The sequence below is a fragment of the Solanum verrucosum genome, unplaced genomic scaffold, assembly GCF_900185275.1.
Source record: "Solanum verrucosum unplaced genomic scaffold, falcon-dt-bn FXZP01000287.1, whole genome shotgun sequence".
Classification (NCBI taxonomy): domain Eukaryota; kingdom Viridiplantae; phylum Streptophyta; class Magnoliopsida; order Solanales; family Solanaceae; genus Solanum; species Solanum verrucosum.
In genome coordinates, this window is record NW_026020292.1 from 2,184,126 (window position 1) to 2,199,414 (window position 15,289).

The 15,289-nt window shown below is 33.9% G+C and overlaps 2 protein-coding genes across 4 annotated transcripts in view; one reads left to right on the forward strand and one right to left on the reverse strand.

The window, feature by feature from the left end:
- The window catches only part of LOC125834553 (auxin response factor 8-like), a 771,942-nt gene that overhangs the window by 451,895 nt on the left and 304,758 nt on the right, over nucleotides 1–15,289 (forward strand). The window lies entirely within an intron of this gene.
- Nucleotides 5,833–7,540, reverse strand: LOC125834563 (probable CoA ligase CCL11). Its single transcript, XM_049513705.1, has one exon. The coding sequence runs from the start codon at nucleotides 7,508–7,510 to the stop codon at nucleotides 5,852–5,854; it is 1,659 nt and encodes a 552-aa protein (XP_049369662.1). The 5' UTR covers nucleotides 7,511–7,540; the 3' UTR covers nucleotides 5,833–5,851.

Below are 15,289 nucleotides of genomic sequence, written 5' to 3' on the forward strand. Positions count from 1 at the left end.
TACTAGGTTGTTTTTGTTTATCTTATATTGAGCACTTTGACAAGAAACAACCTAGTTTTTGCAATCAAGATATTCAATTGAGCACTAGTATCTTATGCTTATACATTGTTTGATCTATTTCTATGTTATAAAGGAACATAAATCATTTCAGTTGTAATCGTTGTGAAGTTGAATACATGGTTAGAGTTAGCCATGGTGTGTTTGGTTACCGTCTATGTTAACTAGAACTAGTTGATATATATAGTAGGCAATATGGTTATTCTTTTGAATCTTGTTATAGGGGTATTACAAGCTGAGGTGTAAGGTTAATAAACGATCAATAAATCTTTTTTTGAGATTCAAAATTCACTTTTGAAAACTCTATGTTATAATGGTAGATTCTTACTTAGGATACACAATTATATGTTAGAATTACTAGAAAATTGTGTGTGTATGCTTACCATGATTTGAAAGGAAGAATTCTTGATGGACTTGCTCAAAAATCAAGTCTTGAACCTTATAATTGAGTTCTTGATTTCACTAGAGATAGAAAGAGGATTTGATGTTCAATCTTATAAGAAAATTTTGAATTTATGTTGTGAGATTATGGAGAATACTTACCTAGACTTAGTAGGGTGGAAGAGAGTTTCTGGGGGAGTTGGGGTCAAACAAAGAGTGAGCAAGTGAGGAAGTGAGAAAGAAACTCCAAAATAACATTTTATAACTATTGCTATAACTACATGGGTGACCTACGTGGCCCACGTAGCCCCACCATGACCCACATAGGTCTGACGTTTTTGGATGCATTCTAGAAGTGGCTATGTAGGCTACGTGGCTGGCCGGCCACGTGACCTACACAAGTCTGCCTAGTTGTGTAACTGCGATGTGCCACTATATATTTAGTAAAATGATCATAACTTTTTACTCATAAGTCGTACTGATGAGTGGTTGGATGCGTTTGAAACTAAATTCAAAGATATTTAATTTGATAGGTTACTAGACGTAACTCTTCACATAATAGGATATATGATTGTTTGAAGTTGACTCTTACATGAATCCATGTAAAAATCTTATCCAGTAAGAAAGCTTTGGACTCGACTTAGTGCTAGAGGTTCCTTATGATCCTAATTCATATATATTACACTTAAAACATGAGAAATTAATCTTAACACATAGCTACAATTAGAAATCATCGGATTTGAACCTATATGCATGTGGAGAATAATTCATACCTTTGCTTAGAAGTTGTGGGGTGTTACAATTTACTTTTACAGATTTCTGAAGAAAAAAAAAACTTACACAAAAAAATTAACAACAAATGCTTGCCCACATGTTAATTAAAAATAATGACAACATACATCTGATATCAGTACGTACTTCATGGCGCTGCCAATTAATCTCTCTCTCTCTCTCTATATAAAGCCAATTATAAAAATGATGATGTGGCATCTTCCAATGGCCTCTATTATTAAGAGAGCTTTTATCTTATTTTTAATTACAAATTAAAAATATATTCATGATATAAAAAAAGATATTTAACTCCTATAATTAAGAAATTGTGTAACGAATAAATAAATAATGGTACAATTAGGATACATCACAAATATAATTTCTTCAATTAAATTATTGTTAAATAATAATGAAATTAAGCCATTGACTAATTAACTCAATGAAAATGGCAGTAACTAAAATATGAATGTTAATTTTGCTATTTCAACATAATTGATTGACTAAAAATTTGTAATAATTGCGGAAGTTCAATATTTTTTTCCTAATTGCAAAAGTAATGAAAAGTTACCCACTTTATTCTTTTAATTACACCTCTTCTTCTCCCTCAATTGTAACTTATATCTCATTTAAACCCATTAAACCTCTTTAATTACTCCCCAAACACTCAACTTCACCATCAATATATTCTGCAATCTTTTTCCACAAATTCAAAACATAATGGTCTTTATTTTTATTTTTTATTGTGAAATAATAAATATGTAAATTAACCATTCATTCATATTTTTTAATGCAAAACCTAATGGTCTTTATTTTTATTATTCTCATGTTTTCAATACTTATTTTCTCCATACTTTAGTTTGACTTGAAGAATAAAATGAAGGTTATTGAATGGTGATCGACTTAAAATTGTTTATAGGAATGGATGTTGACAAGTGTTCGGAAAATTGTGCATTCATTTTATATTTTTCTCTTCTATTTTTAGTGATTAAGATCATAAAAATGATGTTGTGTTATTTATTGTAGATACGTTCTCGCTATCATTTCTCTTTATTTTGTATACTATATAAATTTTTAATTGTTGTAAATTTATAATTTATGGTTTCAAATTGTAATTTATGACTTTGTTGGGAGTCAACTAACTACTAATTAGTACATTTGAGTAAGTACTATATATTGATATCTTATTATCTTTCATAACCGCCAACAAATTAATATAAAACAACCTTAAAATTAAACCACCTCAAACTCCATCAGTTCCCGTCGACTAATTAATTTGGTGAATTTATATCTTACAGCTCTGGATCACGTACAGTTCATGCTTTAATTAGGTAGGTTGTTGAGTACTAGTGGAGTATGATAGTAATAATAATAATAATAACATTTATAGTACCAAACTACAGATGTAAAGGGTAAAAAGATGAAAAGTAAGTTTAAATACATGGATCATATAGTTACAGCTTGCTCACAAGTCACACGACTAATACGTCTCATATTAAATAGCCTCTCATTCCATTTTGTGAATTAATGTTCTCTTTTGTTTATAATTAGTTGGACAATAAACAATATTGAATACTTCCTCCATCTCAATTTACATGACACATTTCGGATTTCAAGATTCAAATTAGCTTATCTTTGACTGTGAATTTTCCATATATCTATTAAATATTTTGGATTGTCAATTATTGTGACTTATAGTACTTTTTAAGTAGTTTACAAATATATAAATTTTATTAGTTTTTTTTTTTAAGATTTCATGCGCAAATTCCCGATCAAACATAAACCGTTTCACTCTCCAAAAACGAAATGTGTCAGATAAATTGAACAAAGGAAGTAATATTTTTACATGGAACCCATACACACAATAAACATGAATCACCACAACACAACAAGTCAATCTGGTTATCTCATAGAGCCCATACACATAATTGTTAGTGTATCGACATAGTATATGTTTCCATTGTTAATTAGTGCACCAGGGTGGTATCTAATTCAATAATAGTATGTATTAGTGTGGTATCCGATCCAATAATAGTGTGTACCAACATAGTACTTGATCCAATAATAGTTTGTGCCAATATGATACCCGATCTCATCATCAAGCACACAACACAATTACAACCATAATAAACAATAATCACACGTTAGAGTATCTTATAGGATTAGAGATATGATGCATAGTTTTATATTCTAAATCTTGTTGCTTCGTAAAGATTTCGCTTTAGTGTAACACAATAAATTTAATTACCAAAAAAAATAAATTATATAAGAAAACATGTCTGACAAATTGAAAAATAAAATATTGCTTTAGCTATCATATTTGAACGAAATGTTATATTTGAAAATCATTGGAACTATTATTTATTTACAAACTAAAAATTACAACTAATTTATTTTTAGAGTTTAGAGAAAAGTAAAAACTTAGCTTTATTTTGGAGGGAAAATGTTGTTGTGGTCTTTTTATATTTGTGGTCAAATTTGAGCCACACTAATTGTGGCCATATAGCAGTGTTCTTTTCTTTTTACTACTATTTGTTTATTAAATAAGTCAAGAAATTTTATTAATTTTTTATATACTATTGTTAGCATTAAATAACTATATAAATATGTTAATGATATCAATTTAGTAAAATTTATTCTTAACAATTTTTTAAAAAAATTGCGTCAAGTTAATATGAGTCAATTATCATGAAATGGAGGAAATATTAATTTTACTTTTACCTTGATTAAATAAATGTGAAGAGAAATTAATGTAATGAAAAAAAGAGTAATATTAAAAATAAATAGAAATAATCTAATTAAATTAAACTTTCATTTAATTTTTTTTTAGAATAGTGTAAATAAAAAAATATGACAAGTAAAATAAAAAGGTTAGAATAGAAATATGAGATAATATATAAATTCTTTGTTTCCATAATATTTTATTAAAATTGCTTGTTTCGAGAAAAAAAAGAGTAGGACAATTATCAGGGGTCTGATGAAATAGCTATCTGGTCATCCATTCTATCTTGTCGAATTATTATCTCAACTACTCGCTTCCTCTATTTTATTTTATTTTGGTCAATAATTGATGTATATTCTTAATATTAACAGTAACAATTATACCATACTTAATGTAATTTATAAGTGGATTTAGATACGGTACGATATAAGCAAAGCCTTACATTGACCACATCCATCTTTGTGGGGATACAAAAACAGCTTTTAATACCCTTCGTTCAAAATTGACTTGTAAAATATGGAAAAATAATATTCAATAATAGTTGTTCACTATTAATTTTGAACATTTTTTAAAAAAAAATTATAAATAAAAGAATAATTTTACTGTATCATCTTTTGAATATAATAAATACAATGTCTTGAAAAATGTAATAGAGAAATGACTATAATTAATGATAAGGGTAAATTAGGAATTAAGTGTAAATTTATCCAATGATTTCATAAATTAGACAAGTATTGTTAGACATTCCAAAAAAATATAGTGAATAGCTATTATTGGACGGAGGGAGTAATCTTTATTTGCTAAAATACACAAATAAAATTGAAAATTATTGTTAATATAATACGAGCATGTTTGGATAATCAACTTTTAAGTCATTTCGGTAGTTGAAAGTGTTTGAGAAGGTTAAAAGCAACTTAAAATAAGTTATAATGACTTTTAAAAAGTTAAAAACCAAAGTAGGTCTTACCCTCTTTTATATTTTTTTATTTAAAAATTATTTAAGTTAGATTTTTTATTTTTTTTACTTAAAAACTACTTTTTGTTAAGTCAATCTAAACGAGCTCTTCCTTTAGTCCATATTTAGTAAATTCTTGAGACCTTTATTTTTTGAAAATAAGTGAATCGTTGAATAATTTTTTCCATATGTATCCTTCATTTAATGTTGTTCTTAACTAGTCTATATTTTCTAGGAAATCAATTTGGAAAAAAAATTTGAAAAATAACATTTAGTCTATATTAGTTTCGAAGTGTATTATATCTCAACAATTCACTTAATATAGACTAGAGAAAGTAATTTACTATTCTCTCTGTCTCTAATTACTTGTCCACTTTTTCTATTTTAGTTGTCCCTATTTACTTGTCAATTTTGACAAATCAAGAAAGGATAATTTTATTTTTTTACCTATAATATCCTCAATTAATTACTTTGATAGAGATAGATGACAAATTAAGAAATAATAAACTCACTATATTAATAATTATTTTGTTAATATGTGTGAATAAAGTAGAGAAGTAATAAAAGTGAACGGAGAAGGCGCATTTAAAGCAATTTATAGTATGTCTGTCTTTACTTTACTTTTATTGGTCCCCATTGAGCACGTAACGATATGACAGCAGATATTGTGGAGTACAAAAAATGTTGAGCAACACTCGACAAATTTGAAAATTAATCTACACAAAATGATCTGATTTCCTTCTTTAATTCTTGTACTATAAATTCATTATTCATATTGCAAAGAATCAAATCAATCCGTTGTACATTTTTGTTACATACAAAAGAAGAAAATTACACATATAACAAATTGCACTACTATATTTAGGCACTTTTTGAATGAATTCAACTTCATTTCACACACACAAAGAATCAATAGATTTCAAAAAATGAAAAAGTCCTTTCGAATGAAAAAAAAGAATTTGATGTGCCTACATTCGACTAGCAGGTAACGAACCCATACCATTAGCAATCTGTCTTAGAGAAAACTTTTGAATTTTCCCAGTTGCTGTTTTTGGTAGTTCATCCATGAAAATTACCGTCCTAGGTATCATGTAATGTGGCAATCTTTCCCTACAGAAATCAATAATTTCCTTCTCTTTCGGTTTAAGTTTCAGTTCCATCTTCAAACTCACGAAAGCACAAGGCGTTTCGCCCCAAAATTCATCTGGCCTTGCTACAACTGCTGCCTCATTCACAAAATTGTTTGAATAAAGTACTGATTCTACTTCAACACTGCTTACATTCTCACCTCCACTTATTATAATATCTTTTGATCTGTCTTTAATTTCTAAGTACCCATCTGGATGCATCACTGCTACATCTCCTGTATAAAGCCAATTATTTTTCATACATTTTGATGTAGCTTCTTCATTTTTCAAATAACCCAACATTATACATCCACCCCTTAATACAACTTCCCCCATTGTAACTCCATCCCTCTTTACACTAACTCCAGATTCTGGATCCACCACGTCGACTTCCGCCATCCCTAAACTCTTAATCCCTTGTCTAGACTTCAATTTCGCCTTCACATTCGCCGATAATTTGTTCCACTTAGGTTTCCAAATACACGACACGACTACCCCTGCCACCTCTGTCATCCCATACCCGTGGTTCACCACGAATCCTAATGATTCGACACGGAGGACAATGGTGGCAGGGGGAGGAGCGCCACCGGTACGGAAGTGCACGGGGTTTTTTAAGGGCTTAGCACAGGGGGAATTGGCTAGCATAGTGAGTACCACAGGTGCACCACACATATGTGTGACATTATATTTGTTTATAGCATGAAACACAACATTAGCATCGAATTTTCGAAGACAAATGTTGGTCCCACCAACAACAGCCATACCCCATGTGTAACTCCATCCATTAGAATGGAACATTGGGAGTGTCCATAGATAAACTGGCTGACTTGGTACAGACCAATCTATTAAAGAATCAACTGTGATAATAAAAAGAGATCTATGAGAATGTACCACTCCTTTAGGTGAAGATGTTGTTCCAGAAGTGTAGTTCAACGTCATTGGGTCCCGATCATTCTCAGGTCGAATCCAATTGAAATTCGAATCCCCCTTCGCCAACATAGCATCATAAGTATCACACTGATCGAAATCCAAATTTCTTGAAAACGGAACAGAGTTTTCATCTTCTATAAGAACAAGAATTGGAGTGTCAACATCAGATGGAAACAATGAAATTGACTGAAGTACCAAAGAATATAGCTGGTAATCAACAAACAGGAGCTTCGATTCACTATGTTGAAGCAGAACAGAGACGGTTTTAGCATCGAGACGAGTGTTGATGTTGTTGAGTACAGCACCAGCCATTGGAACAGCAAATTGAAGCTCTAACGTTGCGGGGATATTAGGAGCTAAAACAGAAACAACTTGGCCTTTTTTTATACCAATGAGAGAAGAAATTGAGGAAGAGAGACGTATACATCGAACAAATGTTTGAGACCAGGTGTATGTAGTGGAGTTATAGACAATGGAAACACTATCCCCATAAGCTACAGCAGCTCTTTCCAAGAATGTTAATGGTGTAAGAGGAGATGAATTGACAGAGCTTGGTTTCAATTGATCCATATATATAGACCTGTCTCTTTCTTCTACAAGTTTTTGCAAGTTTCAGAGCTTTTTCTATGGTTTAATACTGATGATACAAAGGGTGTTTATAGATCCAAGAATTATATAAAAATAAGTTTTTAAAAAAAAAAACAAGTTTGAAGAAAAGATAAGAGTGTTATTTTTGTATGGAGCTTTTAAGTGTGTGTGTTTATAGAGGGTTGAAATTTATTGCAGTGAGGAGAGTTTAGTTGAGGTAGAATATGGAGTGTTTTATTGCTGGCTATCATAAATTCTCACTTGTTTCATACAAATATTTTGCTTTTATTTAGAGGTAGGCTAACAGCAAATGCACCAACACCATGTGTAAGAATAACTTCCAACAATATCATCTTGCTGTACTCACGCAACATTATCCAAACTTCAAACAGGACCATGTGTTTTCACAAAGATAATAAAAAGAAAGAGAAGAACATACCCTTTTGGTTCATTTGAAATATTGAAAGTTCCTAAACTCGGCATGGGTAGACATTGCAAAGGCATATCGAATATCCTATAAATTCTGTGATATTCATACGTCAACATCTCAAATGTTCAACAAATTCATGAAATATTCATAAAGAGATCAAATTCAAATCATCATAGTTTGAGAAATACGTCACTAATGACCCTCGAATCATGGATAAATCTTAAGAGAGAGAAGAATCAAGGGAGTAATAGAGTTGTACCTGCAATGTTTATCAATAAAACTATGTTTCTTCATATTTTATTTGTGATTGCAATTTATTTTCTATCACTTTAAAATTTATTGCAAACAACATGACTTATTAATTTCATTCTCGAACTATTAACTGTAAGATTAAATACTTCAATATATAATATCAGGATCTTGAACACGATAATCTTACATAGAGATTGTTAGGGCACATACCTGATGAGGAAGACATCATCACAGAGAGAATCAGAAGCATTAGTCGTAAATTGGTTTCTACCTCCTTGCCCTAACTTTATGTTACCACAACCTTCAGCGATATAATTATTGTAGAGAATATGTGGTAACCCTAATGGGTGGAGGGAGGACCAATTTATAGAGGTTATGACTTAATCTGGTACGTCCATTAAGTAACCAATGTACAGACGAGATTTATTCCTTATTAAATATTATTTATGGTATTACTTGGGTTACAAGTAAACTTGGGCTATAAGTAAGAAATAATTAATAATAATTCTTGCATTCTCCCACTTGGCCCAATGACCATATAACATTAATATTTCATGAACATTAGTGGCGCATATAATAAATCTCTTCTATAATGTCCACAATACATACCACAATATAACAAACTACTAATGCGAGTTATGACGGTTGTACATAAATTTTAAGCTACATATTCCCTTCCATATACTACTACATTAGCAACTCATCATACTAGGTTCATAAGCTATAAAACATATAACATTATGGTCCACAATAATGTCTCATAGAGACTTATCTTGTAATATCTCAAACAATAATGTGTACACCATTATGAGAAACAAGAAATTCATTAATGTATATCAGAAACACATAATTTGAGCTCAGAGTGTAAAAACATCATAAATGCATCAATCATAAGTACAACCAAGACCCATTCTTTGAACATGTTCTTTAAATGTCTTTGGTTGTAAGCCTTTTGTTAACGGATCTGCAATCATGAGATCAGTTCTAATATTTTCAAGTAACACTCTTTGTTTCTGAACTTCTTCCTTGGCGGTAAAGTACTTTAATTCCATATGTTTGACACCTTTGGAGTACTTATCGTTCTTGAAAAAGAATACTACTGCTGTATTATCACAATAAATTTTCAACGACTTGGTAATGGTGTCGACAACCCCAAGTCGTGAAATGAAGTTTCGCAGCCATAATGCATGAATTGTGGCTTCATAACATGCCATAAATTTTGTTTCCATTGTGGATGTAGCAATGACAGATTGCTTAGCACTCTTCCATGATATTGCTTCTTCAGTTAATAGGAACAAGTAACCAAATGTGGACTTTCTAGTGTCAACACATCCAGCAAAATCTGAATTCGAGTATCCAGTAACTTCTAAGTAATTGGATCTCCTATACATGAGCATGTAATCCTTCGTTCCTTTCAGGTACCTTTAGACTTTCTTTGCAGCTTTCCAGTGATCAATTCCAGGATTACTTTGATATCTTCCTAGCATTCCGATCGCAAAACTAATATCCGTTCTTGTGCAAGTTTGAACATACGTCAAACTTCCAACAATAGAAGAGTAAGGAATTGTTTCCATTTCTTTTCGTTCTACATCATTCTTTGGGCATTGCATGAGATTAAATTTGTCCCCTTTTTGAATAGGAACTATTCCTGCTGAACAATTGTTCATGTTTAATCTCTTTAGAACTCTTTCGATATAACCTTTTTGAGACAGTCCCAATAATCCATGTGATCTATCACGAAATATTTCTATCCTTATCACATAGGATGCTTCATCCATATCTTTCATTTCAAAGTTCATAGAGAGAAAGTCTTTCGTCTCACGCAATATGTCTAAATCATTAGCAGCAAGTAAAATGTCCTCAACATATAGGATTAAAAATATAAACTTACTCCCACTGATCTTTTGGTATATACATCGATCAACGGTAATCTCCTTAAATTCAAAAGACGTTATGATATCATTAAACTTTATATACCATTATCCTGAGGCTTGTTTGAGTCCATATATTGACTTCTTTAGTTTACACACCATTTGATCTTTTCCTTTAATTTCGAAACCCTCTGATTGGTCCATATAAACATCCCCCTCGAGGTCTCCATTGAGAAAGACAGTTTTCACATCCATTTAATGTAACTCTAAATCATAATGAGCACCAAAGCCAAAACAATTCTTAATGAGTCTTTCTTTGAGACCGGTGAAAAGGTCTCTTTATAATCAATGCCTCCTTTTTTAGTGTATCTGATGAGTCCACAAATTGAACTCATTTAGGGCTTTATTTTAATAGAAATAGTGTCCTCCAATGCTTATTTATTCTAAATATCTGATGAAAACACTTAAGTTTCAGGTATTTGAAGTTTTAGTGGAAGCATGAACATTTAGTCGCAAAAAGGAACAAAAAGGCTTAAAAGAACGAAGAAGCTGAAGCCTGAGCATCGCCAAGCAGGCAATTCGCCGAAGGGACACACTCCGCCTTTTGTTCCAGTATACGAAGCCCTGAAGGAGAAAGATAAAAAAGGTAATGAAAGGAGCAATTGGTATTTCGCCAAATAGTTCCGTGAAGTAGTACTAAGTCACCCAATGACACAAAGCACAACGATGCTGAAGGCAAGTGCAAGACGGCGACAAACTACACTAAAGGATGAATCGTTGAGTCAATCGACGATTCCGACTAACCTCGTCGAATGATCCAACAACACTATTTTCTGAAGTCTATAAATACTAAACATTTTATTAATTTTAGAGAGTCAGACTATTATTATTATTTTCACAATAGAATAGTACTTTTTTGATATTTTTGCTCTAAGCTTGAGGGGGTTTTGGAGACTTGAAGGAGAGGAGGGTTTTCATCTTTAAAATTTGGATTTGGGTTTCTTGGATTCTTCATTCTTGGCCTGTAACAAGACTTAAATTTTCATACCCATTTGAATGCAAACTCATTTAGGTATAAATTTCTATCTCTTGTTCATGTCTAGCTAAAACCCCCATTCTTGGGGTGTGATTTAGCAAATATGTGTTGATATTATTGTTGGGTCTTGTTTGCTGATAGGTTAGATGTATTTTAACGGTGATTTCACCTAGTGGTTGTGGTTTAATTTAATGGATTTGTAGTCGGAAATACAAAACCACCCATGTGTTTTTGGCTTGCTCGAGAGAGATGACGTGAAACCAAGACTGCTAGACTAATGGCCTAAGGAGTAGGTCAACATGAGGTTCAGCCCGAGAGGGTGAGCCCTAGTCCCATATCCTAACACTCAACTCGAGAGAGTGAGTGGGGTAAGGTGTAGGCTGGCCTTCATGAGGCAAATGGGTGTTCGAGAAAAACCCATTTGAAACGGAGTAAGTTGCCCGAGAGGGAACTTATTTCTATTTAAAGCTTATCCTAGTCACTATTATCTTGCAAATTTCCTATCGAAAGCATGTACCCAACGATTTAAATCAATACATATTGCGGTCACACCCTAAGAATCCCCTCCCACTTATAGATTTCTTTATTGTTTTTACTGTTTTTGCTGCACTTGTGACAAATCCCCCATTTGATATTTGACACCTTTGTGTCACCCCCTTTAATTTACAATGGTTTTACTCGTTAATGTCTTTAGCTACGACTAATTAGAACTAAATTTTATTTTTCTATTAATTCTTAAATCTACTCTCTTCGGACACGACCCCAACCCTTGGTTGGGTTACTATATTATCGACGATCTTAGACACTAGAACCGTAGGTTAGTATCGTTGGTCACGAAAATCATTAAAATGACGCCGCTGTCGGGGAGTGGTGTTATTTGAGAATTCTTAGATTAGTAAAATTTTCGTTCTCTTTAGTTGTAGTTTACTCACTTAATTTTTTGTAGTTTGTTTTGCTAGTTTGAATATCAGAACAAGAATTAAGGATGGAGAAACATTACAGATATCACACAGATCATCACCTTTTGAAGCTATTGAACCTCAGGAATAACCTCTTGACATTTAAACAGGTAGGGAATGAAATAATTCAGGAAATGTGGCTGAAGTTTCAAGCGGTGCTGCAACCATTCCCATTTCACGGGATAACGGACAAAGGGATACTGGAGTGCTTCTATAGGGGTCTTGGACCCGAGAATAGAAGTATAGCTGGTCAACTTTGCGAGGGCAGCATGCTACACCAGCCTTATGAAGTTGCAACAAAACTCTTTGATGGCATGGTCGAAGCCAACAAAGAAACAAAAAGAAAGCAGGAGTGGGACACACTAGTCACCCAGTTGGATGTTCTATCCACCCGAGTCACGAAATTGGAAGTACAAGCCATGGAAAAAGAAAAGCATTTTTCCCTTCGAGAGTGTAAACATGGGAAGAAGCATAGAGGTATGTAGGATGATGAAGCTCTGTCACTCATTCAACAAAAAATTGAGGTACATGAGAAGATGTTGAATGGGATGAAGGATAACATCGAAATGCTAAATGAAGCGTCAGCCTCTCATTCCATGACTATCCAGCTGCAGGATGCTCAAATTGGCCATTTGATATCAGGTCACTATCCATCATTCGCTGAGGACTCGCCTAATTACAGCATGTGAGACTCCAAAAATGAAGAATAATTGTTAACTTGCGTCGTGCCACGACATCAACTAAGGCGCTGTTTGGGAGGCAACCCAAAACAAATTATTATTTTCTTTTGTTTTGATGAAATAATGGTGTGTTGATTGTGCAGATGAAAGTGTGGAGAGTAAACGAAAAGTGCAGATTGGCGAGCAATAGAATCAGTCGGTGAATCGTCGAAAGGGTCGGCGAATCCGATCTCACCTCACGTTTGACCCAAGACATCGTCAAGTTTGGAGTCTGTAAAACTCGACGAGCTTTGGAAATTATTGGCGAATCGCCGACCAAGTCAGCGATCACGAGGGAAACCGCTGATCGGACCTCTGTAAACCAGAGTTTCTATAAATATCAGCGAAGAAACTAAAAATTGGCGCTCCGCCGAGTGAGTAGGCGAGCATGACTAACGTCGCCGAATGAGCAGAAACTGGACGGTCAGAAGCCACAGGTTTAAAAGTTCTATTTCATTCACTTTCTTCCACTTTGTCCCTTTTTCAAACTCACACTCGCACCCTTGTAGTTAAATTACTTTCATGCTTAGAGTATTTTAAGTGTCGAATTGTGCTCGGATTTGGATCGCATTGCTGCCTAGCACGTCAGTAATATCTAATTTGGCATCAAAGTTTGGTGATCGAACCCCTCAGTTATTTGATCAAAATTTCTACTCATTTGCATAATGTTGAAATGATTGAAAACCGTTGTTGAGTTTTTGAGTTGATGGGATTGCATATATTACCAATTATGATTCAATACTTACTGCTTAATTGGTAGAATCCCACTAGATCATGCGTTGTTTTGAAATTGTGTTGGTATGGGTGTGTAAAAATTGCTACGGATCTTCGTTGAATTCATGCCTTAGAAGATTACACTGCGTAATCAGGGGTTGCGGGGTTGAATTTGAAAGAAATGGGTTGAAAATAGACACGTTGGGCTGTTTGGCGAGCCGAGTAGAGCTCGTCAAGCTGCTCGGCGGTTCGCCTAACTCCCCTATTCCGCCTTTAACTGAATGCTGTATGTATTAATTGATCTGTTACTTTCGGCGGTGAGCCTAAGGTCGCTAAGCGCACTCAGCGATTCGCTGAAAGACTCTTTGTTCGCCCCTTGTCTGCACCTTTGCACCTTAGGTGCATCATTTTCAACCAATAGCCTAAATGGATGAGTACTTCGCTAACTGGTTTGGTGAAGCTATTCTACACCCAAAATTCCCCAACCCCTGTTTAAAATACTATCTAACTTTTTTCGAAGTCTTTTGCAGAAATGACTAGACTAAAAGTTGCAGGAAGGGACATGCCACCCCGATATGTAAGAGCACGAGAGTTTAGAAAAAATGAGAAGATAGCAGAGTTGGCCAAAGATATAAAAGAGAGTAAGAAAGCAAATGCCAGCAGGAGGACCACCATTGACCCCATTATCTCTTCATGGAAACGTGGATTCTACACGGCCATAGACTCCTTTTTGGCGGGCCATGAAGTGGGCAGAATGGTTGTGGATAACATCGCTGCAGAAGTTAGGAATGATAGTCCGGGAACCATTGTCGCATTCCAGTCTAATGCATCGGGCAACGATTCCCCGACAAATAGAGCAAGTGTGTAGACAGGATCCCCTCTTTACCTCCCTCTCTATCTTTCTTTATGCTTACTGTTGGATATACATCATTTGCATTTGAGGACAAATACTTCTTTTTTGTGGTAGGGTGAGGCCCACACCTTTTGTGCTGGTAGTTGTGTTTTGTGTATATATTTAGGTTGTTCTATTTTAAATTGTGTTAAACATTGCTTTTCTGTGGATGTTTGAGGTTATAGCTTTCTTTATTTTTATTTGCAAAATGATTTTGATCCTTTCAAATTTTTTTGAATTTTTCGCACATTTCTGCCATGTCTCATGTGTTGAATGTGGCTGTTCTTTTGCAAAAAATTGAGTCTCAGTTTAGATCAATACGGATGACTTCAATAGTGCTTACAATCGAACGCACATAAATGTACGGCTACGATGAGGCCAAATGAAGTTGCATAGACAATATGTGAACTCTTTTCATCTTGTTGTGATTAGCCATTTATCGAATTGATTCTCTTGTAATGACCGTTGTACACTAGCGGAAGTGTGTAGTCTTGTTTGACTTAAGTGTCGATGCCTTGTGTGATTAGCTTACTTTGAACCACGCATGAATAAACCCAGAATTTGCCCCGTTAGTCTGATTGATTTAAAAATGTGTGCTCTTGAAATTATCTTAGGCAACTTTAAAGAGTGTGAGCCAAATTTGACATATACATCTTTTGTGGCCTACCCGTTAGTGTGTGAAAGTCTTTTGAACACCCCTTGAGCCTTACCTTTCTTTGGAAGAACCTTGATGAACCCTAGGCCTTACTTGACCCACTACCTATAATCCTCTTGATTTGTGGTTTAGTAAATAGCCAACCTAAGTTGGGGGTGTGGTGAAAAGGAAAAGGAGAAGTCAAGAAGTGCACGAAAAGTCCCCCTTAACCCATGATGTTGCAGAACAACGGA

Bases quoted from the DNA above. Each gene is read 5' to 3' on its own strand.
- LOC125834563 (XM_049513705.1), bottom strand. From the start codon at position 7,510: ATGGATCAATTGAAACCAAGCTCTGTCAATTCATCTCCTCTTACACCA.